The 27,999-nt window shown below is 38.8% G+C and overlaps 1 protein-coding gene across 2 annotated transcripts; it reads right to left on the bottom strand.

The window, feature by feature from the left end:
* Positions 1 to 11: 11 nt before the first annotated feature.
* On the bottom strand, positions 12 to 27,999 carry LOC110448576 (fatty acid synthase-like). Of its 2 annotated transcripts, none has more exons than XM_021494887.1 (30): positions 27,965 to 27,999; positions 27,058 to 27,271; positions 26,345 to 26,500; positions 25,646 to 25,819; positions 24,298 to 24,498; positions 23,963 to 24,085; positions 23,056 to 23,283; positions 22,227 to 22,672; positions 21,365 to 21,601; positions 20,476 to 20,665; positions 19,690 to 19,919; positions 18,091 to 18,392; positions 17,189 to 17,559; positions 16,386 to 16,646; positions 15,840 to 16,022; positions 13,972 to 15,169; positions 13,580 to 13,722; positions 12,183 to 12,475; positions 11,210 to 11,570; positions 10,377 to 10,499; positions 9,559 to 9,770; positions 8,841 to 9,182; positions 8,235 to 8,481; positions 7,496 to 7,726; positions 6,462 to 6,665; positions 5,990 to 6,112; positions 5,318 to 5,436; positions 4,650 to 4,925; positions 3,837 to 4,079; positions 12 to 3,264 (listed from the first exon to the last, which is right to left on the bottom strand). In XM_021494887.1, the coding sequence occupies exons 2-30, from the start codon at positions 27,209 to 27,211 to the stop codon at positions 3,163 to 3,165; spliced, it is 7,473 nt and encodes a 2,490-aa protein (XP_021350562.1). In that variant the 5' UTR covers positions 27,212 to 27,271; positions 27,965 to 27,999; the 3' UTR covers positions 12 to 3,162. The 2 variants fall into 2 exon arrangements, with proteins under 2 accessions (XP_021350562.1, XP_021350564.1); XM_021494889.1 differs by lacking the exon at positions 27,965 to 27,999 and adding an exon at positions 27,837 to 27,862.

Here is a 27,999-nt window from a genome sequence, read left to right as displayed (position 1 = left end):
GGATACAGTTATGTATATTTATTTTCGAAACAAGAAACAGAGATTACAGAGTAACAAAAGTAAACATTTATGTTAGGAGGCAACAAATTTAATTCAACATGATGTAAATAAATATATATATCAAAATGTATAAATTTGGTATTTATCAACAAAAGTAAAGGCAAATCAGGCATATATGGTTTTGATGTTTGTAATAAACAAGAAGCCCAGGGGTGCTCACCTGGATATTTAAGCAATAATGGCAAAATATTTTCATTAACAGTAATGTTATTGCAAATGGAATCCCAGAGATGGGGCTAGATCCCAGAGCCAATCCTGATAGCATATGAGTATCCAAACCTATATTGTTATAGGTTGGGGAAATTGAATGTTCCATGTTATGACCATGATACTAAGTCCCTAGGGTATGGGCAGACCCAAGGTCAATTCTCGGGTAGCATGATCGTCTTTTCATGCCTAGGAAAATACTACATGTATATCCAATTAAGGAGTAGGGATCCCAACCATTTCTATGTTATGACCCGAAGACTTAGTTGCTTGGGGTGGGGCAGACCTAAAGTTCAATCCTGGTAGCATATATTTAATAGGCATTGTATGGTTATGGGATAGATATCTCAACTGTTTCAAAGTTGTGACCCAGGCCTTAGTCACATAGTAAGGGCTTGCACCCTGAGGCTAATTCTGGCGTTCATGTATATTTGTCTCTTCATATTCAGCAAATGTATATATGGTTATAGGGTTGTGATCTCAACCATATTCATGTTATCATTTTGGCCAAATATTGCTGATTACCATTATATGATTCTAGATAAGTCCCTTAAAACAATATGGCCAAATTATCCTTTTCCCCATCCTTCAGTCCCTTGCAGGGTCAGCCCCTCTATTTGTGCAAATTTGAATACCCACCTCATAATTCCAAAAAGTCCCTAAACCAATACAGCCAAATTACCATTTTTGGCCCCACCCTTCAGCCCTCTAGGGTTTGACTCTCTCCATTTGTAACCTCCTAAGTATGTTTTCAACCAAATAGGATTGATATCCATCTCATAGTTCCAGAAAAGATGTTCAAACTAGAACTGTCACCTATTCCAAGGTATATGTATACAAAATACCTGCCATTTCTGCCATAATAAGCCATTTCGGTAGCATAATTGGCTATGATACTGTTATGAGAGAAGGTCTAGAGAAGGTTTATGAACCAAGGACCATAGCTTCATGAAAAGGGGAGATAACCCAATGAAAAATATGCACATCTCCTAGCTGCAAGGATTGCTATCAGCAAATTTCATTGAAATCCATCCAGTAGTTTAGGGGGAGTGCACAGTACTACATTGTGTCCACAGTCGAACGGACGGATTTCAGTATACCCCCCTTAACTTCGTTGCGGGGAGTATAATTAATATGACAAAATTAACCCTTTACCTCCCCAGGGAGTCAGTCTCACCACTTAAGGATGCTTCCAGTATAATTTGGAGAAATTCTAATCAGCAGTTAATAGGAAAAAGTCATTTGAAGAAAATGTTTAAGGACAGATGTACAATGAAAGATAGATGCCAAGGTATGGACAAGGTGAGCTAATAATACAAATACCTTTGCCACTTCATTGTAGTACTACCACCTCACTACCCAGGTATACAAAAATAAATATGGTGATATTGAGCACTGATATCTGTATTGACCCTTGACATGTTTTCAGACTAAAGGTGCTGATCCATCTTTATCTAGTTAGAAAAAGATTAATAGAATATTTCATCCTCTCGAGTGTCGGATGGGGAAAGATTCAAATTGTAATTTATGCAATGTAAAATGTAAATAGATTTAAAGTTGCCAAACACTAGACTTACTGAGTGTTTGGCAATTTAACAATCTTTCCAGAAGGGTCGAGGTTCCTCATCTCACCAAAAGGGGGTTAATACATGTAGTTCTTTTTCTCCGACCCTGTCATACACATGATAATGTCGCTTTAGAAAGTGAGTAACTCCTAGTTACACAATGGTGAACAATTCTTAGATGAACATACATAATCAAGAATTTTCTCCCAACTTTTTCCAATAAATAACAAGCTGAAATGTTGACTTGCATACTGGAGCTCTACATTACACACACAGTATGATGCACTGTAAGATTCATTGTATCTGAAATTTTGGTTCTCAATAAGAATTTGTTCACCTACAACTTGTTCTCAAGCCAAGACCAAGTGCGACAGATACACTGTATGCCAGAAAACATTGTTCCAGCCAAAAATGCGCCCTTCACTGGTAGAATCCGTGTTCACGCATTCTTACTTTCGCCCTTCACATGTTATTACAATAGTATGTTGTGCACTTATCTTCACTGTCATGATAAATTCCCCCCTGATTACGGAGGGTGTAAAAGGCGAAAATTTAACTGCGGCAAAAAGTCCCAGGTATACAGTATTCTCATCAAACCTAGGTCAAAATAGATTTACAAACATATTAGTAAATTTACATACACATAATAATACAGGTATTAACATAATGGAAGTGTTTTGTGTGATTCAAGTCGCCATAGGCAGTTCTAGGCTACAAATAAGTCCACAAGTAGTGAAGTTCTTTCCCACAGATTTGATTCACTATAAGCTGCTAATGCACTCTTAAAACACATTCAAACACTTTTTTTATTCACCACAAATTGTATTTCTCGGCAGATTTTTGACTTCCCACAAGTTGTAGTCCTCCAGGGATTTTTAAGTCACCACAAGCAACTGTAAGTCCTCTTGTACATTCACACCATTTTGAGTCAATACAAGCAGTGTTTGCGATATGCTATGATTACCGATATGTCTTCTAAGACTTTCCTGCAATTTAAAGCTACCAAAGCTAAAATCACATGTCACTAATATGTCATCTAGTACTTTTTCTCCCAGGGTTTAACTATTCATCGTGGCTTAATGCTACTGATGTGTCCTCCAGTGCTTTTCTGAAGTGAGTATATTTCAAAGTCTCCACAAGCTAACATTATATGTCACTCATTTTATGTCCTTCAGTACTTATAATGTCCCTCAATATTTAGTCATCACAATCGTGGCTATGCTACTAGTAAGTTCTCCAGTACTTTCCTGCATTTCAAAGTCACCACTAACTGACATTGGTTGTCCTTTAAGGCCTACATTCCTCTGTGTTTTGGTCCTCACAAGCACGGCTATGCTACCAGTATATCCTCCAGTGCTTTCTGACAGCTCTCCGTGGCAAGGTTCTTGTGAGTGAATTCAGAACTGACAACATTTACTCTGCCATCCACATACTGTAACAGAGAAACGTAAAACATTTATCTGTATTTTACAACTAATTGGCATCCGTGTGTCCTGTCCATAATAACTTTACTATCCTATTTATCCAGTAATAAGCCTATGCCATGTTAGTTGAAATGCAAACACATGTTTTTTCATTATTTTGTGAGATTTTGTTTGTGCCTTGATTTTATTGCAGGATATTTATGGTAATAATTAATAAAACATTTTTTATTAGACATGATGAGTTTCCTCAAATAGTATTATTTAGTGTTTTTGTAACATAAAGAATCCACTTGTTTTCTGGATGAAAAAAATGGAACCAAGTACCATTTTCAAGTTTGGATGTCTTTATTCCCAGCAAAAATAATTGGATTGTGAGAAGTATGTATTATCAAACAATTTTGTGTAGAAAAAGGTAAATCTGCCCCCTGAAGTATTAGCCAGATAGATGAACAACTACAGGTAGATTATCGATGGCTGAACTTAGGAGGCTCAACTTTGCTATCTAAATTCAACCTGTACTATCTGTAACATGCCTAATCGAAGTGTACCATGATATTATCTTCAGGTTCGAAGTACCAACCTGTTTCAGACCGTAATCCTGATGTTGAGCACAGTAATCAGGTGACGGCTGTAAAGGTCTGAGCAAGGTCACATCACCCTTGATATTTGACCTCCACATCAAGGTCACTGCCAAAGAGGAAAGCATGTGGTAAATCCTGGTTGCCATGGCAATGTCTTCTGCCAAAAGTTGAGGCTGAAGAGCGGTCAGATGTGATGTCACTTCCTGTATCTTACTGTCGAAAGACTTATTCTCTGTCAATGTCTGTGAATGAAAAAAAAAAAAACAAGTTTGTAATCCAATAGAGGATGCAGATATTATAATTGAAATCATATATAGCTGTATTGTAAATGTGGTCAAATTTGACTACAATTATAATCTGACAACAAGCCCTATCTGATAATAAGCCCACCCATGTTCATAACAGATCATAAGTAGTAGAAATACCAGCAAATGCTTTTTTCTTTTCTTTGCCCCCCCCCTCTATGTATTTGAGATATATATATCCAAGTGTCTAATTGTTATGCTTGACAGTACTATGCCTATGAAAGAATCATTTGAGTCTCCACAATAGAACATCAAAGAATATTTCACTATTTGATGAAATATATTATCATGCTACTGTCAGATATTTTTGGAAATGTTCTAAATATGAATACAATTTTTCTTCTTGATTTGGACATTAATTTATTGGTTTGTTCCTCTGTACTAATAAACATCAGTCTGATGATCAAAACCATTAATTTCAACTGTCTAAAAGTGTAAACCACTATTCAACACACTGTTCATAATTTCAAGTATTCAATGAACACGGATATGATAGTAAAAACTTACCTTTGTGATAGCTGTCTCCCCTGTGAGAGATTCAATGAAGCTGGTGATGGTGTTAGTTTCCTGTGCATGCCTGGACAGACTACGGAGGGCCTTTACCTCGTCCCCATAAAGCTGTGGAACGATGGAAGGGCTCCCATCCACCAACACCAGTTTCCCAATATTCTTGCTGTCTGTGTGGAACTTTTCCAGCTGATGTCTCATTTCCATGGCAACAAGACAGCCAAACGACACGCCTACGAGGTGATACGGCTTGTCTGGTAACAGACTATCTATCTCCTACAAACAGAGAATTAATGTGAGCATGACTTGATAAGTTTTATTTTCACAAAAATGAAATTTAAGATTTATCCCCAATTATTGGTCATGACTACCATGAAAAAGGATTTGACTAGTATAACAAAAAGTAAGTACATGCTTTGAAGTCAACTTGCAATAGCTGATGATTTTCCAGACAGAGTGTCTTTACAAGTCTAGCAAAATGTTAATAAATATAGTGGGGTGAATTTGAGCTTCAGCTCAAAACTTGTCATATTTAAACACCTTGATATTCACTGCTGCAATATTTGTCTCCTAGATAATGGAACTACTCGATAGTCATCAGCCTAAACACTGCTGCAGAAGATATGATGATCATTCTTAACCTGTAAAGAAGTGATGTGAAGATTTACCTGTAAGTAGTGGGCAGCTATTGTCTGTATGGATTGTGCAGGTACATTTGTGGTCAACTGGACGCCATACAATGGTGCCGACACACTGGACACCAAGTCAGATAAACTGGACACTGTGCCTGTGTATGACAGAACCATCATGAACATTGTCAGCAGAGGCAAGGGACACCGTGGAAGAATTGATGAACAGGCAAGGACAGCAGACTTAAGGATATATGCTATCTTAACCATTATACCTTAGACTTGGACTGAATTATCTCCCTTGAACGATTTTCTATTTATGGTAGCAAATACTTCTGGATTACTCCATGGCGTTTTATCAGTGTATGAATTCCTGTTTACCTTTCCAAGTGTCGACAACTTATTAATCCAGTTCAAATTTCTCTTTTCATAAAGGAATTATTTGGCAAGTTTTCTAGTATGGAGCTCTTCTTGAAAGGAGATTTATGTTACAGTAAGATAACATAGGTCCTTAATATTAATAATATACTGTAGAGGAGTCACTGAATCATTCTAGTAGAAGGTACAATGTATGATAAAGGGACAATTTATCAACGCCGCACTACTTTTATCACTAAAGAATCTTCATCAAATTAGACGAGGCGTTTGCTTCAATATTAATCTGGTTCTTAAAATGAGAGCACATATTAGAGGAGAAAGTCGACAACTCACCTCCTAGAGAATGGATGATAAAAACAGCAGGCCTGTCATTGTCAACGTCATTTAGTCTTTTGATGGTATGTGTGGCAACTAGATCATCTCTTGTGATGGACACTTTTGCAGATGAATTCTCCACTGTCAGAAAAAGATGGACATTCATTTCCATTAATAAATGGTTGTATATGTTCAATTCTAAATAAAAATTAATGAATTCAAGAAAATGTATTATCACAGTACCGGAATGTACACTTTTTATATGTCCAAAATCAAATATCATTGAACCTTATAATTGGCAGTGGCATTGACCTGTCTGCATCGACTTAACTTTCAAGCTATATAATATGTTTACAGAGCCAAATGTCAAGAGACTCCAAAATAGTGTTAGTGTGAACAAATTATCATTTTATGTTAACCACTATTCATTCTGTATAAAACTGGTAACTGAAATTAAAGCCAATCACATCTCCCTTCACATGTTACTTACCATTAGTGTCGAGCACAGTGCTGTCCAACTCTTCTTTCAACATCTTCTTTAACTGGCGAATCGTCAGAGTACGGATTTCGTCCACAGAAATACTAAGGTCAAACTCATGGTCAAGAAGTTGTTTGATTTCAGCCAGCATGAGGGAGTCCAGTCCGATGTCCACCAGAGGTTTGTCAGGGCTGGGGGTGTTTCCCGGCTGAATACCTGTCAACAGAAGAAAAAGATACACGCATGAAAAAGAGCATTTTTCATTTTGAAGGGCTGACAACTTCCTAAATCTATTTTGTCATATATTGTTTTCACAAAAATTTTACTGCTAAAATTACTGATAATTTGAAAGATACTTAATATAAATTGCAGTTGTATTTCAGATAATGGCTAACTTATTGGGATGCTGATCTGGAACATTGTTGTCGCAATATCCACCTTACAAGTGTTAAGTTTTGGCACAAAGCAAATCGGACACAGAAAAATCTCCAAGGCTCACCAATTATCTGGAGAATGGCCATGGCTGAATCCCTCCTACAGAGATGATGGTTAGGCACTTACATGGAGTTCACAGATGAAACCCCAAAACTTACCAATGATCATGAGATAGCTGCCATCAATGCCCTATCACCCTAGCCTTTTCACCACTATAGACCATAATGGACTTATCCAGATCAATGCATGGTAGAGTTTATTAAAGTTACATAGGGATGAAAGGGTTAAAGATTGTATATTTTGGTACATGAGGCTACATGATGTTACAGACGACTTTGCATGACTGAATGATCTGGAAAATGGCTGTCATCAATGCTCCCTCTACCCCTAGATATTGGATATTTTGGTACCTACATGGAGTACACAGATTATTCCAAAGATGATCTACCTATGATCTAAAAAATGGCCCTTGTGAGATCTAATGTTTTAGCACCTACAAGGTGTACCTAAATGAGTTCCAAAGATCTATCCATGATCAAGAGAATTCTGTCTTGGTGAAAATAAAACGGGGCAATATTTCCCATTTTACATTACTGTACTTCAAATCTTACCAATAATCTGGAGCACGGCAGTAGTGATATCCTGTTTCTGTCCCTGAGCCTGTGGGCCGAGGTCGTTGGTCTGGGCAGGGACGTAACTTGACACAACAGGGTGGGATTGGTGAAGGAGTGTCCCCAGGACCTCCAGGCATGACACCAGTCTCTGGGGTAGGGTACCACCCACCACAGTCTTGTCGCTGGCCACACCCACATCACCGATAGCGCCCCACTGAATGGCCAGTCCTAATACATGTACAACATAAGTATCTCTTTCGTTAAATATTCAAACCAAAATTTCCCCATTGACATGTTATTTCTAATTGAACACCATTGACAAAAGTATTTTTTTTGTTTGTTTACTTCCATTTTTAGTCAATTATAGCCAATAATTGCAAAATTGAGCAGAATTTTTCCTTTCTCTTGTTTTTGTTCTTTTTTCAACCAATTTGGTTGATTTTTCCTGATTTATCTTAAATTGTTGGTTACACATTTTGTCAAATTTCAAATAGTCATACCCAATAAAAATAAAGAGGAATTAACTTTTTATGATGAAAATTTGACAATTAATAGCTGAATCTTAAACAGATTAGTGTTTTCCCGATGATTATAACTGAATAACATCTTTTCAACTTGATACCAAGTCTGAACACTGTAATCACCATTAATTGCTTCCCCAATTTGTTCAATTTATCAATTATCGTTTACCAATTCCCAACATCAGGACAAACAGTTTACCAAACAGATGTCTAACCTGGCAATCCTTCTGCTTTCCTTTCTTCACATACTCTCTCCATCACAGCATTGGCGAAGCCGTAGTTGGTCTGGCCAGCATTTCCAAAGCCACTGCTCACAGAGGAGAACACAACAAACCAATCGAGGCTATCCTTACATCTGGCCTTGGTCTCCAGGTCAAGGTTCAGTACTACGTCGATTTTGGCCTCGCAGACAGCCTTATAGTTCTCCATTGACTGATTCTCAAACAAGCCATCTTTCAACACCTGTTAACAAACCCTTGAGCTTATCTTAAGTTTTCTTCACCAACACAATGTACTTATAAATGTCAGTAATTTTCAGTACAAATCACTGATACTTTTAAATGTGTGAGCTCATCTTTAATGTGTGATCCATACAATGTAATTTATCTGACCCTAGTAATGTAGCAAAACATGAAAAACTTCTATAAAAATGTACTTATATTAAAATGTTTGAAATTCCAGATAATGTAAGTTGAAGGTTTTGATTTTAAAACTGAAGAGTGACATTACACCATATTTTGTTACATGTATTATATAAAAAAAACATCCTATTTAGTGCAGATCTTGCAATGGAAGTCATTCTTATCTACAGTAATACACACCATGGCCAAATGGAAAACACCGGCCACCTCACCGAAACTCCTCGCCTCATCAAACAAATCCTTGGTTCCCGCTCGTGTTCGGATGTCATCGTTGGAAATCCTCACAGTAATGCCTTCGTCCTTCCACAGCAGTAATTTACGAGCCTGGTAGCTATTTTTGACCCCTGACCTCGATACAAGGATGATGTTTCTTGCACCATTGTCAATCAGCCACTGAGCTAACTCGATGCCGAAGCCTCCTAGACCACCGGTGATGATGTACGACTTGTTTGCAGGACAGAAACACTGCAGCAGTAGTGGGATGTCCCCTGGCAGGTTCTTACTGGGTGTACTGGGTACCATCTAGAGGCACAACAATAAATCTATTAGGTACTACAACTTCACGATTTGCCAAGCAAATTTTTTAACGTTTTAGAGTAGTATCAGGAGTACTGAGGGAGACATATAAAGAATTGTTTTAAAAAATTGAAAAAAAAGGACATAGAAATATGCTGTTGGAAGGTAAAACAGCCAATTAAATAAGAGGTTTTACTGTACATTTTTGCATTCATGTGAAACCCCCATTTTGTGAAGTGTTGAGTTTGTAGTTTCGTCTTTGTCAATGTGGTGTTGCTATATTAGAATTGTACATTCTGGGATAGAATTCTCAATTTCATCTACCTTGCCTATGAAAAATAAGAAAAGAACATTTGGCATCAACTTGAACAATGCAACAAACCTCCACAAGTATTTTAGATGCTGAACCTTTCTCGGTTGTCATGGCATCAAAAGCCTCCTTGAGTTTGTGGGGAGGGTAGGTGGTGAAGGGGAGGGGCTTAATGGTGTTGTTCTGTATGCCCTGTTGGATCATCTCGGCTACACTGGGCATGTCCATCTCCTTGAGGGACTCAATCCGGATACCCAGGAGTTCATAGCTACCCTGGATTGTTCCTAAAAGGAGCAACAAGATAATGCCATACTCCTTATTTCTGAAATCATGTTTTTAGCTAAGGCGTTAGCCGCCAGCTATTGGTATTACTTTAGTTAATGAGCTCAAGATATTCATAAATGTCGATTTCACACAGACGCCTCTAGTGGTCAGCACTGGTACTAAATTGAACCATATACCGGACCTACTGTCTTTATTATGCGTAACTTTGGACTCAAATGCACTTGAANGTTTCGGTCTAAAAGTTTCAAAAAATATTAAGATTGTCCAGTAACTGACCTTGAAATGTACAGTAAATGACCTAGAGACTCAAAGCAAATGACCTTGAAATGTGCAGTTCTTTATCTTCATAGGAATAGTAATTAACTGACCATGATGATAATTTAAATGTCCTATTATACAGGAACTGACTTTGAGGTACAAAGCATTTGACCTTGACATACATACTGTTTAACCTTGAGGTAAGTTAACTAACCTTACATGCTTAATGACCTTGAGATATTTTATAGAAACTGACCTCGAGAACATGGTGTTTTACCTTAGTTGAGTTACACAGTGTTTGACCTTGAGGTTTCTGTTAATTAACCTCAAAGTATAATTTTACTGACCTTGAGGTATACGATCTGATGGGATATAAGTGTTGAGGTCCAGAAGCTTGCCGCCATGTTGTAAGAGGCGGATATCTGACTGGAGGTTGTCAGCCATCTGAGAGGTCAGCACCATACTGACACCTAGGGACAAAACAATTGACTTTGGAACTATTATGACAAAACTTATTTCAACTGAAGGAAAACATGAATCAGCCACTCTAATCAACCAGTTATTGTTATTTCTAATCCAGTCACCTCCCCCAGTAAATGCAACACAAATTTGCATAGAAAAATGTGAATTTGTCTCCTGAAACACTAGTTGAGCTTGTGTGGTGACTTAATGAACAAGTCCAGACAATATATAGATTATGAACATAGCATGAATACAGTAGTAAACCCAGTCAAACAGCTACCAAAAGCCTGGTGAAATGTTAGCAACCTAAAGGAGTTTGACAGTACATGTACATCAAGTGAAAGGAATAGAGGATTTTTTAAGAAAAAGGAAATTGGGATCTTGAAATATGTTGGCAGTAAGTGAGGTGGCAAATTAAACATGGGGCATTCTAACAAGGTTTAATGTTATCTTTAATAAGTAAGTGGACTTCGTGAGAGGTGATTGCAACTTTCTGGGGATTATGACAGCATGAAAAAGTTTATCCTTTATAGCTACTAAATGAGTCTGCATTTTGTACGGTATTAGTTTCCTCAATTGGCCTGTAAAGAGCTGTTTTCAGCAAACCATCAATGTTTTCTTTCACACTGAAGCCAATCATATGTACACGAAGGTTAATTGGACATTAGTGTTACAGACAATTGTGGAAGCCCACAAGATGCATGTTAAGTCAAATCACCTTTGCCTTTAGTTGCACGGAGGATATCTGCCTCGTAGTTGTTGGACTGGTGAGGAAGGAAAATGCGATCTTCCGACAGCCGCGGGAAATGTTGACTGAGCATGTCCTTGTGTGACGGCATCTTCACAGTCACGTAAATGTTTGTACTGTAGCTCAGGGCAATGGCCACCGCAGCCTGCCCAACGTCACAAGCCGCATCGTGTATGAGCACGCACGCGTCCTTGGTAAGGTTTCCTCTGACCTTGAGGGCATAGATGGCTAGGCCATATGCCCATATCACCGTGGCAGCCTCTTTGTGCGACCACGTCTCCGGGATGTCCCAGATTAGGTCCTTCTCCGCCAACACCACCTTGGATAGGGCCTGGAACATATAAGTATCCAAACTTATGTAATGTGTACTGTTCAATATCTTCAAACTTTTATTCACTTTACATTTTGTTCTTCCTTTCAAATAATTTTGTTTGCGCAATGTAAAATATCTTCAGGGTCACCAAAAAAAGTGCGAAATTAAATACCCGGCGAATATCAATACCATGAATTATCTGAGATTCCATTTCATACGAGATTTAGAAAACATGTTAGTAAGGCTCTTCCGAGCTGTAAATATAAATTAGGACAAGTTTCATAAATCTTGTATGAAATGGTAACTAAATCAATATCCTTTTCAACCCATTACTGCAAATATAAAAAAAGGTTTTCTCCTACTATATTTCAGTTATCAATTTCATCATCTTAACTTCAATGCCTTCAACAGATTAAAGGCCACATGGAATTATATTGCCACTTCACTGAGGGTCATCAATTAATTTTATTTTCACATAAACATATTGTGCTAATAAACTAAACATGGGATTAGTGAAAATTTCAAACTGCAAAAAAGTTACAAGTACAAGCTCAGAGCAATAACTTGATAAACAATATGTTGTACATTCGATCTGTATCATTACATGGGTTAATGCTATTCTACTGTTACCTGGTTAGGGGCCAGCCCCATCACACGTCTCCCGTCAGGTGTGAAGCCGGAGAACTCCGTACAGAGTGTGCCACCTGGTTCCCCAGTCACTAGCTTCCCTGTGGCTATCATTCTGTCGGCTGTGTTAAGTGCCACACAGACAATGTGGCACAACACCTTTGACTCGTCCTTTGCCACGTCTAGCCTGGACGGTTCTTTGAATGACCAACAGAAACTGGACATGTCGCCGTACTTTTTCATTCTCACCTCCACATTCTTGTTTTCTCTTAGGTCCATTTTTATTTCCGATAGCACTGAAAGGAGAAATGCCTGAATGATGATTTTTCATTTTATTATGTAAGGCCATTCATTTTTACTTATCATATACTTACTTATTGCTCAATATGCTGTAATAAACCCTATTCATTTGAGTATGTGACACCTATATGCCAAGTGCCCCGTCTCTGTGCTAAAACACCTCAAACATTTAGTTCCTTCACATGTCTAGATCACGAAATTATAAGTTTATGTTGTAAATTTGGGTCAAAATCGCGAAAATTTAAGCCCGCACAAATAATCTGTTGTATAGTATATATCCAGTGTAGTATTATTTAAATGTGGTAATTTAAATCTACAAAATCACATCCAAGTCAGAACAGCTGAGCCGGTCTTCAAGCCAAGATTTTTATTGTAATGTGTGTATAAGTAATAACATGTATAACTATATCAATATCCAACATATCAGTATCATGTTCCATTAGTAGGTCCTTAATACAATCTAGAACTCAAACGCTGTGTTGTTATTATTACTGACATAAATGAGTGTCTTTGATTTAATATTGCTTGAATGAAACCATCATGTATATATGTAGTACTATCTAAATTATTTCATATCAATTTAAATAAATTGTCATTCTGCTTAAAGCAGGTAGTATTTTATCAAAGTGACACAATTGCTGCAATGAAAATTTAATGAGGTTTTATCAAATTAAATCAAATTTAAATTTCTATTCAAATAGATAAAATGGATATTGACTTTTGAAATTATAAGGAGCAAATTACTTTCATTATTCTATATGGTTGCTAAAAATAAGAATAACATGAAACAAAGGTTGGTAACTTGATTAATGCAAGCTTGCAAACAGTTCATATCAATAACTTCCCAGCATCGGGACTAACAATAGTCAATTTACCAGTTAAAGTAAGGTGTGAGACTTAAACCATTCTGCTATTCCGATTCAAATTTTTAAATGGTAAACCTTAAGTAACTTTAAATTTGCTCAAATATTCTCCAGAATGACAAAGCACAATATGTTATTCCCAATATTACACATGTGTATATTTTGAACCACAGAAATGTCTAAAACGTGCTGGAAACCCCCCAGTTTCGTACCAAACTTGTAAACCTAAATGTTTACCTGACTTGGGTGGGATCTGCCTGTAGGACCCACACACTCCCTCCTTGTAGACATTCATCACCAAGTCTCTCTCCATCAGACCCTCTAGGTAGCCAGGTGTAGGTTCACAGGCTTTGTTGACCCCGTCAGCATGGAACACACACCTGAAATTGATATATTAACATGCTGTTTTTATTTAACTCGACATTTACCGAGACATGGATGGTTTTGTCTGTCTTCCACCTTCTACCTGTTAAACTTGGGTCCAGGAACTGTAACACAAACTCTTTCAAGCCCTACATACCCAACAAACAAACTTAATTCATACCTTAATAATCTCATGAACTCACTCCCATCTTGTATACCAATTAACCTAACAAATAGGTTTCCTTTTTCAGACTCGACCAACCTACCTAACTCGTTCGCCTCCTGGTTCTCGTCGCAGACATCGCACCAATCCCAGAATTCCATTCCGTTTCTCCTTGTCAGCCACAAGCCACAGGTTGTCTCCCTTGGGTCTTGTCTGCACTTCTTTAAACTTTGTCTTGAGATCATCCAGCCATGAGAAGTTGAGGTGATCCACATGAACCACAGTTTGCCTCTTTGGATCAGATTTTGTCCTTTTTTTTAACAGATACAGGGTGTATAGAAGGCTATCTGCTTTCTCTACAATGATTTCAAGATCAGCCATCTTGAATAGTTCCTGCCACTTGGGGGGACTGCAGTACCACCCTAGTGTCCTTTCATCCTTCACATTCAAACATGACTTCATCAGACCATCCAGCATGGCCTGTATGTGGAAGTTATGGGTGACCTCGAGCAGAAGGAGGTAGCCGTCGGCTGCAACCATTGCCGACACTTTCCTGAGAGATTCAGCAATGTCAGGTTGTCCATGCAGGAAGTCGTCTATGACAACAAGCTGGAAGGGATCATCTGGTTTAGATGCTTCACCAAGTGTCCAGTCAACCTGATGAAAGCTGACTGCTCCCCTTTGAGTTTGCTGAAGATGACCTCTCAACTTTTCCCCAAAGATGTTGTCTATATTCTTGACTTCCAGCACACTAAGTGCTCCTGCCGACAAATTTTCTGATACGATGTCAAGACATGGGTTGAGCACAGCCTTGTTGGTCATGTGATTCAGCAATTGGTCCTTTTCCATGTCAGATCCAAATGCCTCTAGCACACTTACGATGTTATCAGCCAATCCTCGGGTCGGTCTCATGGTAGAGACCTTCATCAAGGTTCTCAGCAGACTCCAGTCCATCCGATCCAAATCCTTAGACTTGATTTTCAAATTGCTGATGTCGTCTGCTTTACACGATTTTGCCACTACTTCAAACAGCTTCTTATTTGGAATGCTCGACTCTCCCAGGTGAGATTCAAATTTGTTGAGTATTGCAGCAGCAACACGGCTGCACTGTTCAGTATACTTAACCAGAGAAGGCAACGTTTCCCGACAAGTTGTATCACGGTACGAAACAAAGGTCATCTCACCAAGGGCAACTGTCTGGTCGTGGGGTCGAAGGTTAACCTTTGTCAGAGTCACTCCCTCCATAGTGGCACCTCCTGCTGTTGTTGTGTCGCCAAATTTATTCACAAACACCTTCACAACTGCAAAGGCAAATTGCACTGAATTAATAAGAATATAGTTATTGCAAAGCATTACTAATCCCTGGATCATTGTTAAAATTGAGAGATGTCTGGGCTTGTTTTTTAGATTACGAGGTATTCATTTGGTACACGATGAAATGTACTTTTTATAGTAACAACATGAACAATGACCTTGACCTAACAGAGTCCCAACTGCCTACATGATCACTAGACATTGGATGGGAACACATTTTTCTCTGTATGCTGTGACCTTGGCCTTTGACATTTGGACCATGTGGGCAGTGTATGAAGATTGATCAGCCTCGAGTTATTTTGTGGAAACTCTATGTCTGATTACATTAAGTGTTATCAGCTGAGCAGAACTCAATTCATTGCACAGAATTCAACTTTCTATTTATATGAGTGACCTTGATTTTCAGCCCTGAAAAGCAACCATATGCAAACTCCAGTGTAGCAGACCAATCTAGTACTAAATGTTAAATGCCAAGTTCCTATCAAACATACAAAGCCAGATCCTAAAAACATTCCCAAACTGAATATCACTATATTACTTCTACCAAAAAGAATTAAAATGATCCTGATTTGTCCTACTGATTATAGGAGTTATATCTGAATTTTATTCAGCTCATGAAAACAAAAATGAAGCTATATGATGAACTGCCTGCCTTACTTGTCTTTCCAGTGTTGGAGTCAAGCAGTACAGCATTGTTGTGGAGGACAGGATTGATGGTCAGTCTCCGTATGCCTGTGGGTAATGCTGACTTGATGTCGGGTTTCACCACCAGGTGGATCTGTATCATGGCATCCAAAAGTAACACCCAGTTGTTGGTCCATACCAAGTCACCTTGTTCACCTTATAGAGAAAGAAGCAGTGTTAAAAACTAACATGTCTGCCTGCCTAGACTGTTATATCAAGTCTACACAGTTGGTCTACAGACACAATCAACGTACGAAGACCCTTGTCTATCAGACCGTTGATGATGAATGGACAAAGAGTTTGAGTAAACACTTATTCCCAGATATATATATAACCAAACCCGTTTTTATAATGCCAAAAAGCTTGACTTGTGGCAAGATTTTATTTTACAGTGGTTAAATTATTGTGGCATTCAGACTGTATTTATAATGAAAATTGAAAAAAAAAAAAAAAAAAATTGACATAGGAAAATACAAAATTTCTAAAGTTCAATTTTTCTTAGTGTTTTCTTTCACATACCTCTACAGCTTGTTTTTGCAATAGACCTAAACTTAGGTCCAAAGTCGTATCCGCGCAGCCTCAGTTCTTTGTAGATATCGTCTGTCGTCAACTCTGGTTCCAAACGTCGTCGAGGGCTCTGTGGGACTAGAACATCCTCGGCATCAGGCTTGGGGTCATCTTGTGCAGGGGAGATAACTCCACTTGCCACGAGTCCATCATCCTGACTTATCTCAAAACAGCCAGTGACTTGTGTGAGATTTACACGAAAGGTAAGCTTACCTGGAAACATTCAAGAAAACATGGCTCATTTCAACATATGAAAAAGTGGATGAAGGACACATATGATTTACTGTGAATAGCTGTGATTGTATGTCCATGTCATACTTAGTCATGGCTCAGTGCAAATAAAATGGAATATAATCATTGAAGGAATTTGCACATCTTTTATTATTGCTTTTAAATTCATGATGTCACATATTATACATCTGCTTAGACCACAGGTGAAAAGATACTTGAATACATCAAGGCTTTTTTAGGGAAAATACTCAAAAATAGACATTGATATGCTAAATTTTTCATCAATTTAGAAAATATCCTGCCATAGATTTCAAAATAACAACTAGATTAGACCTCACAATGTCAATGATTTTGTGACATGGTCTGGATTGGTAAGTAAACAATATTTATGTCATATTTCATCTGCATTTATTGTTATGTGATGAAAAGTACCATATGAATGGTACTGAAACGTGTCTGGTATATTTTTTCAGTCGATCAATATATCAATCATATGTGTATATCATAATGAAGGTGAGGAGTACCAGATTTAGGGAGGATGGTGGCGCGATGAAACACCACGTTCGTAAAAGAGACGGGCAGCTGTGTGTACAGCTGTCCACAGACTCGTGCTAGGGCTCGCCATGCCAGAGTGAGGTAGCCAGACGCTGGAAATAGGTCAAGGCCATTGATCCGATGGTCTACCATGAAGTGGTACTTCGACTCTGGTGACAAGTCGATCTCAAACAGGCATGCAAGGCCCTCTGTGATGAAGTTTTCTGGGTCAGCTACAGCCCAGGTCTGATTGTGGTCCCATCGTATGGCGGGGCTTATCATTGGGGTGCCCCGGGGTACAGGGAGCTGAACAGCAGGGAACAGCCCCAAAGGGTTCACTCTCACACCCTCCAGATAACACCTAAAAGAGATAGTCAAATGGGGTTCAAACGAAGTGTAAGATTACTGCTTGTGCTACAAAACCTGAAAACTCATCGTCGTAACTCAAGTAAATCATCCTGATTGATGATGAAATGCTAGTATCTTTGGCGTATCCTTTTTCTTATTGTCTCCAAAAGATATCTGTGAGGTATGACGAGTTCTAAAATCCAAACCTCAGACACTTAGTACGCCTAGATATGGAAAGGATACACCAAAGTGTAAGCGGTTAAAGAACAAGAGGCCTATGGGCCTGTATCACTTGCCCTTTCTTTTATCTGAACACTGTTCGGTAGTGACAGCTACGCCTTAACTTTTCATGTATGCTTGTTCATTGTTAACATGAAATCTCTTTTTAATTGTAAATATAAATGTTTCAGCATCATTTTTCATGAAACATCACACTGAGATGTGACCTATCGGGATCTATCAATGTTTTGATGAATGGTTACAATCCTACCGAAGACATCACAAGTTATACCATGCTTACAAAGATCATCCTTAAACTACTTACTTCCCGAGGTTGGAGAAGAAGAATTCCTGATTGTTTTCATGAAGCTTCTTCATCACACCAAATATGGAACAGCTTTTGGGGAGGGAGCGCTTTATCACTGCTTGCAGGAGACAGTGTGGAGCAATCTCAATCACACAAGCGTTTTCAGGAATGTGCTGAAGTGCTTCCTGGAAAAGCACTGGGCTAACCAAGTTGTTGACAACATACTCTGGCGATGACCATTTTGCTTTCTCACTGTCCCATTCTGACTCCGGCACGGAAGAACTGATCCATTTGGAACTTCTAGGCTTGGGTTTTATCACCTGTAGCAAGCAAGCAAGATGTACAAACTCTACTGAAGCCAAACAAAGTACAGGTCTTCCGTATTAATAAACCATCCCCATTCACTGCCTTCCCTGACACTTTTGAGGCTACTTCTTTGACTTACATCTGTACATGTTGCCTGTTTTCCTACCTTCCTTGTTGATGTGTTTCTAACATACCTGACAAAGTAAAGCTGAATATCTGGCAATAGTATTCAAAGGTAGTTAACAGGTGTCACCTTGTTCTCACCCGAGTCATGTGTTTCAGGTAACTTACCTTCAACAAACGCAACATCAGGATCAGAGGGATGCCATCTTGTTTCGGACTTATGTCAGGTGGCTTGACAGGTGAGACATGATGATGCCCATCTTGTTTCTGGCATGTTTAAAATGTGTCGGGTGTACTAACCTTCAATCTGAGAGAAATGAGAAGTAGTGCCACCTTCTACTAATTTGTATAAAGTGTCAGGTGTAATTAACTTAAACAGGTGAGACATAAAGAGGATTACAACTTCCTGAGTGTCTGGTGTGTCTGGTGACTTACTTTCAACAGGTGAAAATTGAGGGGTGTCATCTAATGTTCTGTTCTCTATCAAATGTGCCAGGAGTACTTTAAAATACCTTTGACAGATGAGACATTAGAATGTGCGCCGTCAAGTTTTATCCTGCGTCAAGTGACTTAGTTTTAACAGTTTAGACAGGAAGCGGGATCACCACCTTGTGTTGTCTTGTGTCAGGTGTACTTACCTTTGACAGGCGAGACTTGAGGAGGGTTGCTACTTTGTTCTGTCTTGTGTTAGGTGTACTTACCTTTTACAGGCGAGACTTGAGGGGTGGCACCTTTTTCATGTCTTTTGTCAGGGGTACCCACCTTTGACAGGCGAGGCTTGAGGAGGGGTGCTACCTTGTTCTGTCTTATGTCAGGTGTACCTAGCTTTGACAGGCGAGGCTTGAGGGGGGCCACCTTGTTATGTCTTTTGTCAGGTGTACCTAGCTTTGACAGGCGAGGCTTGAGGGGGGCCACCTTGTTATGTCTTTTGTCAGGTGTACCTACCTTTTACAGGCGAGACTTGAAGGGTGCCACCTTTTTCTTGCTTTTGGCAGGTGTAGCTACCTTTGACAGGGGAGACTTGAGGGGTGCCCACTTTTTCATGTCTTGCGTCAGGTGTACTTACCTGTGACAGGCGAGACTTGAAGGGTGCCACCTTTTTCATGTCTTGTGTCAGGTGTACCTACCTTTGACAGGCGAGACTTGAGGGGTGCCACCTTTTTCATGTCTTGTGTCAGGTGTACTTACCTTTGACAGGCGAGACTTGAGGAGGGGTGCCACCTTTTTCATGTCTTGTGAGTGAAAGGCAACTCCTGCACTATTGACCTGCCGAGCAAACACTCCTCGACCCTTGAGCTCATCCACAAAGTTGGCCACTGCAGTAACTGGTCCAGACACAGTAACAGTACTAGTGGCATTGTGGCATGCTGGAACAACATCCTTAGGGCATTGGTCTTTAGCCTCCTTCCAGGTCAGCCCTGTCAACAATAGTATGGTTACTTGGTAAAGGACTTTTGGAAATGATATTCAATTTGTTATAGACAAAGCCAAACCATGTGCCTTATGATGAAACTTGTTATAGACAAAGTCAAACCATGTGCCTTATGATGAAACTTGTTAATCTTGTCATAGAATGAATAACAATCTATTCTACTTCCTCACGGATTCACCTTTGGGGGTAATTCTCAGCATTTCCATTTCACATCAAAATACCCTCCTGACATATCAAAAGGAAATCTTGTTAAACGTTCTTCATTTAAACAACTGATTTTTATCTGAAAGGACATGGAATCAGATTGATGTAAAATCATTGTTTATTGACAAATTAATCGGAACCTGTATTAAAAGGTCACCTGTCTCTGAATAAAAAGGTCACCTGCATATCTCTGGATTAAAAGGTCACCTGTCTAAAGTAGCCATTATTCAATGTGTCGTCTCTCATGACTGACTGCTGAAAATGCATTTGACTGTAGTTGATGTCAACTATGCCTTATTTACCCGTTTATATACATTTTAAATATACTTAAGCTTTACCGACTGCTGCCATGCCCCCTGGTGGCAGTTTGGCTTCCTCCACACAGCGACCTCTCCAGTATGCGGCCAGAACAGTTTCCTCAGCGGTCAGCGACCCATCAGCATAGCCACATCCCAGTTCACCCACTGAGTGGCCCAGGATTCCATCTGGTTTTATTCCCATACAAAGCAGCATGTCTGTGAGAGCTACCTGAATCAGTGCAAAGGGTAAAGTTAACAAAACCTTCTTTGTCAAGGTTAACAATGAACATCTCTAATTGGTTTGGGAACAAGATTTGACCTGCCGTAACCCATTGCATGATTGTACAAGGTGATTAATCTTGGGTTTCCTGTATTACAGTATGACCTTGTTTGTCACATGACCTTAAAGTCATTACGATAATGGCCACTCTTATCAAGGTGATAGAGCAAAGGTCATACAGACAAGTTCAACTTAACCCCTTCTCAAACAGCTGACCTAGTGAAATTTGTAGGGGACTTTTTAAGGCAAGTTCTGTACATCGTTTTCAAAATGTTAATGAAACCCATTACTATAACTATTGTGCAGTCTTAAAATGTGGGCGAGTCCAACAGAAACAGCACAAGTCCAGAACTCAAATATCTGTGGCCAAAACAATCTAACTGAGTCAAGGTCAAGGACACACAAGGTTCACAATCAAAGGAATCAGTAGCATTGTAAAATGTACAGTCCTAATATTACTGACTGTAACAATGGCGGAATCTATGAAGGTCTTTGAACTTGTAAAATATACAGTCCTAATATTGCTGACTGTAACAATGGCAGAATCTATGAAGGTCTTTGAATTTGTAAAATATAGTCCTAATATTACTGACTGTAACAATTAATGGTGGAATCTATGAAGGTCTTTGAACTATAATTTGTGTGTACCTGTATAGAGGCGAGTCCTACAAAGGAATGGAGGACACTTTCATAGGTATTTTCTTCTCCCTCCATGATCAGCTTCAGCAGCTGTAGCCCATGTTTCTGGAGGACAGCGTCACATCGTTCAATTGAGCGACGGAAAACTTCGAACTTCATCATCGTGCGCCCCATCCCCGGCCATTGGGATCCCATGCCAGAATACACCAGCCACAATGGACGCTCAGCTACAGCTGAACTACAATCCTGAAAATAATAAGGAGAAAAATACAAAACATTTGCTTTACTGCCATCTTAATCTCTTCTAACCAGTTTATCACATTTCCTGTAAGCTGGTTCCTCTTCCTCTAATAGCCAAAAAACAGGCAAAACACTGAGAAATCAAGTGCATCATTTCATACATAAAGTTACCTCCCCTTAATTTCTTATTCAGATGTAAGTGTAGCGCAACTAGGCCAGGGAACAACTACTGACCGGGTAGCTCAGCTGGTTAGAGGGACAGTGTACATATTGGTAATGTTCAGTTACCCAGGGTCTGAATTCTAGTCGGGCCCAGCTGTTGCATTTTTACACTCATAATTCTATTTTTGTTAATTTCATCTTTATTATTTTGTCATGAGAAGTTCTGTAATGTGTATAATAATGCATTTCTTTCAGAAATGATTGATCAAAGCCAGTCATGCCAGAAAAAACTGCAATGCATAGATTTTGACAATGGGTGGGGATCTTTAATATCCGCTCCATTATAAAATTAGCATCTAGTTTATATTCCCTACTTTGACACAGTGAACATCACATGAATAGCATTTCCAACAACAACAGCCATGCAGCCAAAGCTTCTAATATTTGTTCAGATTTGATGAACAGGTACCTTTATTTCCTGGAGTTTGTCTGGAGCGTTAACCAGCGTGTACCCACGCATGGGATGGAACGTAGGTGCCACATGGGTGGTTTCCTGTAGTAAGTACTGAAGGTGTATGTTACTGGCATTACTTTGTACCAGTCTGAATACTGACTCCAACCCTTCCTTTGTCCTAGCCGAGTATGTGAACAATCTACTCAGTTTTTCCGCCGGGTGGCACTTGGATTTCTGATGATCGTGAGCGGCAAATACGGCATGAGCACATAGGTTACCAAGTCCATAGGAGTTTAAGGCCACTATGCCACTGTTGCCGGGCAGCCGTGTCTTTTCTTCCACTACCTGGACTTGACCGTTTAGGGTGGTAGCGAGATCACGGTTGGCGGTATGTAGGTGAAGGTTCGGTGGAATAATGTCTTCTTCCATTGTCAGTATCAGTTTAGCAAGGCCCACAAGGTCTGGAAGACAGAAGGTAGTAAATGGTCAAATTATAAATTTTGAAACAAAATTCATACCAGTTGCAAAGCAAAATCTTACAAACCTTATAGAATCTTGTTGTTCTGCAGTAAGTTACAATGGGTATACAGCTAAGGAGAATCTGCTTTCAAATTCCTATAACATGTGATTAACACATTTTTTCTTTATCAAAATAATTAGTTGATTCAAAATCCTAATACATCATCAGCAACTCCTAGCTGACTCAAGTTGGCTAAAGTTTACAGCAATTTTTAATTTGGTAGATGGGATGGGACACAAGGAGCAGTGAGAAATTGGACATGTCACACCTAAATTGGGAAGACTGAGGAGTAGGACAGAAATCTTTCTGCAATATGTGCTTTACCTGATACAGTTTCCATATGACCAATATTGGACACCACAGAGCCAATCAGAAGAGGCGTTGATCTGTGACTGCTGAAGACCCTGGCGAGAGCTTTCATTTCCTGTGCCTCTCCCTTAGCAACGGAACAACCGCTCGTCTCAATATATGCCACATGTTCTGGTGGCACACCGGCTTCTTGATACACTTTCTTCAGAAACTCTGTCTGTTCCTCTACACTAGGGGGCAACACTGCAATCAATTTGAAAGACAACACTTCACATTCTTGAAAATAAATATGAATAAACACTTCACATAAAAAAAATATAATAATGAAAACTAGGAATCATTTTACATCATGAACCTTTTCAATAAAAGAGTACTGTTAAGTGAAGTATTTATGTCACATGAAGTAATCAGAAGAGTAAAATATTGGACGTTAATTGTATTAAAAAATATTTTTACTAAATCCAATATGATGCTACAGCTAACAATGGGACATGGATCTGAATCAGAATGTCAGCTTTGTACTTTTAATTTTGTTATTATACCACATTTTATGTAGGGACAGTGACCTGAAAGTCGTCTTTGTACTTTTATCTTTTTAATAATGCCACATCTAATACATGGGGATAGAGACCTTGATGTCACCTGTACTTTTATCTTTTTAATAATGCCACATCTTACATGGGGATAGAGATCTTGATTTCACCTGTACTTTTAACTCTGTTATTATGCCACATCTTACATGGGGATAGAGATCTTGATTTCACCTGTATTTTTAGCTTTTTTATAAAGCCACATCTTACTTTGGGATAGAGACCTTGATGTCACCTGTATTTTTAACTCTGTTATTATGCCACATCTTACTTGGGGATAGAGACCTTGATGTCACCTGTACTTTTAACTCTGTTATTATGCCACATCTTACTTGGGGATAGAGATCTGTAGGATGCCACCTTTGTATGTAGCACAGTGGAGTAAATTCTCTTGGCTGAAGACTTCTTCTGTAGAAACATGGCTACCACACCCTCGCTCCTCACAAGTCCATCCGCTATAACCAGACACAAGTACAGGTTTTCTCATTCAGGTATCAGTTATTGTCCTTTGGCAATTTTACAAATCACAGCACATATTAATATACATGTATGACGTTTTGGAAACGTAATTGAAGCACTTTTCCATGCATCAATTTACTGACTTCCAGAGTTATGTTATCTAAGAAACCTTCAATTACTTCACGAAAATTTAAATTTAAATTCTTACCTTTCTCATCAAAACAGTTACAGACATCATGTGACGAGAGAAGGCCATTCCTGTGTAGCTGAGTGGAGGTCGTGACCTTGAGACAGAGGTTACAGCCAGCCACTACTGCAGCCTGGCACTGACCTGTCCGGAGAGCCATCAGTCCACGGTCCAAAGCCACAAGTCCACTTGCATGACCATTTCTTAGGGCATAACTAGCTCCTACAGTGTAATAGGTACATGTTGAGAATGTTAAATGATAAGCTACTTTCAGCCAGTCATGAGGCATAGCAGTTAGATCTATCATTTATTTGAATAAAAATGAACTTGAACAGCCCCTCTGCAAGATTATAGGTGTCAACCCTCCCTCATTTTAATCAAAATTTACCAATCTTCCTCGAAACTTCCTCATTCAAGTCCAAACTCGCACAAACTCAAAATCTACATCCTGTGGTCAAATGCTCTCCTAGTTACTGCAGGGTGTACATGTGTAGTGATCATAACAAGTGTGTCTGAATCAAATGAATGTTTGGAGTTATTTTGATACATAAAAAGGGAAAGATAAATTGAGCAAAGCAGTTTCAATCACATTTCACACACTTTCTCTCTCATTGGAAATGTGGAATGAGGGAGATTTCCCTCATTGGAGGTTTCAGAGGTTGACACCTATGCAAGATATACACCAAATAGTTTTACTCTACTTAAGGCAATATAGTTATTTACAATAAGTCATATTAAGTTTCAACATACTTGACCCCTTTGACCTTTCATCAAATAAGTTGCATGATAAATACATGTATGAGTAGCTCCATGTCTTGTTGTTCTTAGAAAAAGTTAACAACGGTTTTGATCCCTGTCCTATGACCTTGAATGTCATTTAATGACAATTCATTGCCCTTCAACACAAGCTCTAGGCCACAGATCACCTCAGTTTTCATGTTTGCTTGTTACAGGTATGCATCTTGGCAAATATAGAGTCCAAAGTGAATAAGGCCATTTTAATGTTCCATTTCATTAAAATATCATAAAATGCACAGGTACTCCACCCATAACAGGCTAACATGAGGTGTGTGGGAGATCCCACCAACAAAATTAGCAGAATAGGAAGAACAGATAACCAATTCTCTTAGGATATTGTTTGAAGATTAAATGCATTTAGTCCATGTAGCATTGAATGTAGATCAGGATCATTAAAAACACCTTGTCAGTCTTTTGCCTTAGCAAGCTTCATGACATATTTCATAAATCTAAACGATGGTCTTCTTTATGCAGTGGTACCCTTTACCTTAAAGAAACAAGTTAATGAAGGACAGAAAACCACCAGACACTTCATTACAAGGACAGAAATTAGATCATTGTTTATCCTTACCTTTGAAATCAAATGCAAAAGAAATCCTGTTAGCGAACATTGTGGGAGCATTGCCTATTGGGTTGTAGGCGTAGATATAGTCTTGGTTTGTACTGAAGGCCTCCATGTTCTCCGACAACCCACAGGCCACATACACCCCAGTGTCTGATCCCTTCAGCTGATGTGGTTCCACACCTATATACATACACAAATGGCAAAGATGAGCTCGAAACATTTACAAAGAAATAAATCAAAACTTGCTACTCATTTGTTTCAATAAACATGTTTGTTAACTGAAGCTTACCTTCGATATAGCTAATATTGTTCTTCAGACAAACATTTTGAACAATAAACATATGCCTTCAGTACTTTTAAACACCCAATGAGTACCTTGACCACATCATGCCTGTGTATAAACAGGAGAGAAAAAATGAAAGGTCCAAACTGGGATTCGAACCCAGACCCTCTGAACTCTAGATGGACTATCTATTCAATTGAGCTACGCAGTCAAGTTCTGCTACATGCTACACTTGCATGCATTCAACTTGTTAATTACTGTTTCTAATCCTTGCATGGAAATAAGTTTGTTTAAAGCAAGTCAAGTTCAAAGTATCAAGTAAAGTTATCATGAGATGCGACATTGAAACTCAACATGAATGTACGAATGCTGCAATGATTCTACAAATATTGAAAATGTTAATAAAAAAGTGGATCACACACCTGCATCCACAATGGCTTCATGTGTTATCTCCAGTAACATCCGAAGCTGTGGATCCATCACATCCGCAACCTTGGGGTTCACACCGAAAAATCCTGCATCAAATTTTCCGAGGTCGCCTAATATTCCCATCTTATTAGGGGTACCATCAGGTAAATCTGGAATTCAAAATATGTATAAAATAATTCAAAAAACAGATTTTCTGAGTCCAAGTTGATGAATCTTTCTTCTATTGGTCAACACTTCTGTCTCCAAGGGATAAAAAAAACACTTTACCAATGGAATGTTGCATCTTGTTGGCCCATTGATGCTTCACACCAAGTAAGATTAATTTTATTTCATCTGAATTTATTATAAAGTTCGAAGATTTCAACAATTTCCCTATTAGGCCCCACCCCTCTACCCTATGGTGACAACACCCTTCATTGTCTCACCTTGGCCTGGCAGTGATGCTGCTTATTGAAGTTCTGTCAGCTGTTCTAGATTAGTAGTCTTTTAGCTCAATCACCCCTACATGTTTAAACTGGACTTGCTCAGTCTTTGATTTGGCAAGGTTCAAATGCGACTTGAGGGGTGAATTGGTTACAGGAAAAGCTGGATGTACACCATGGCACTTTGATAAGCTCACTTTGCCCATTTCAAGATGAGCCAAAAATGGTAAAACTTAACTCCTCTGACAAAATTTTAATACTAAGTTGTTTTGTGGCTAGATTACCTTTTGTCCATCTCTTGTTTTCAGATATATTATTTTCTCCCTGCCAGAGACTTTCACGAAACTCTGCCATATTGTCAGCTCCGGGAAGGCGACAGGAAATACCACTGATGACAATGGGGTCTCCATCTTTTCCAGTCACCTGGTCCTCCATCATGGAAAACTATTGTCACAGGAACCAAATACACAGGTAACTGTTCCAGATCACTTACTGTCACTGAAAAGAAATGAAGGTTCAATGAAGGTTCAAGAACTAATTGAATATAAACCATTTCATTCACAACAAAAATTAATGAATTTAAATAATTCCCATTTTCCTGAAACAGGTCAGGTTTTAGGTAAAGGAAGGTTCTAAAATACAAATACTTTCAACATATAGATATCCCAAACCAGGTACCTACACACACACACACACACACGAACATGCACACACTCTTCAAAATGTTCTTATACTGTATATGGTCATTGATGAGTAGGTTTTAAATTAACTCTTAACATACATCAATATTTAATAAGGTTCAGTAACACCACATATAAAATACCAGATGCCACAAAATAATGAGCACCCCTTCTCCTTTCAAAGATAGCTTTGGATAGCTCCCCCAACCCACACTATACCCTTCATCACAATTTTCTTGTTTACTGTATAAAGGCTAAACAATTAACTGTTGGGTAATCAAGGGCCATAACTCCCGTAAAATCAGAATGAGTATGTCTATTTTAAATTTTCTTCGATCAATAACTCAATATCGAGAGGAAACACCCCTCACCTTTACAAATACCTGTGTATCATGTTCAATCATCACTCGGCACAAGTATTTGTGTATAGGTAGTAAACAGTGTACGTCTCACATATCAAACTGTGTAAGGCAACATAAGATAATAAACAATTCAATTGTCGTCAACTCACCTATCTCTTAAGATGGTTGTTTGTTGAAAGCCGAG

Source organism: Mizuhopecten yessoensis, unplaced genomic scaffold (assembly GCF_002113885.1).
Source record: "Mizuhopecten yessoensis strain PY_sf001 unplaced genomic scaffold, ASM211388v2 scaffold4121, whole genome shotgun sequence".
NCBI classification, from domain to species: Eukaryota; Metazoa; Mollusca; class Bivalvia; order Pectinida; family Pectinidae; genus Mizuhopecten; species Mizuhopecten yessoensis.
This window is presented reverse-complemented; position numbering and strand designations above follow the sequence as displayed.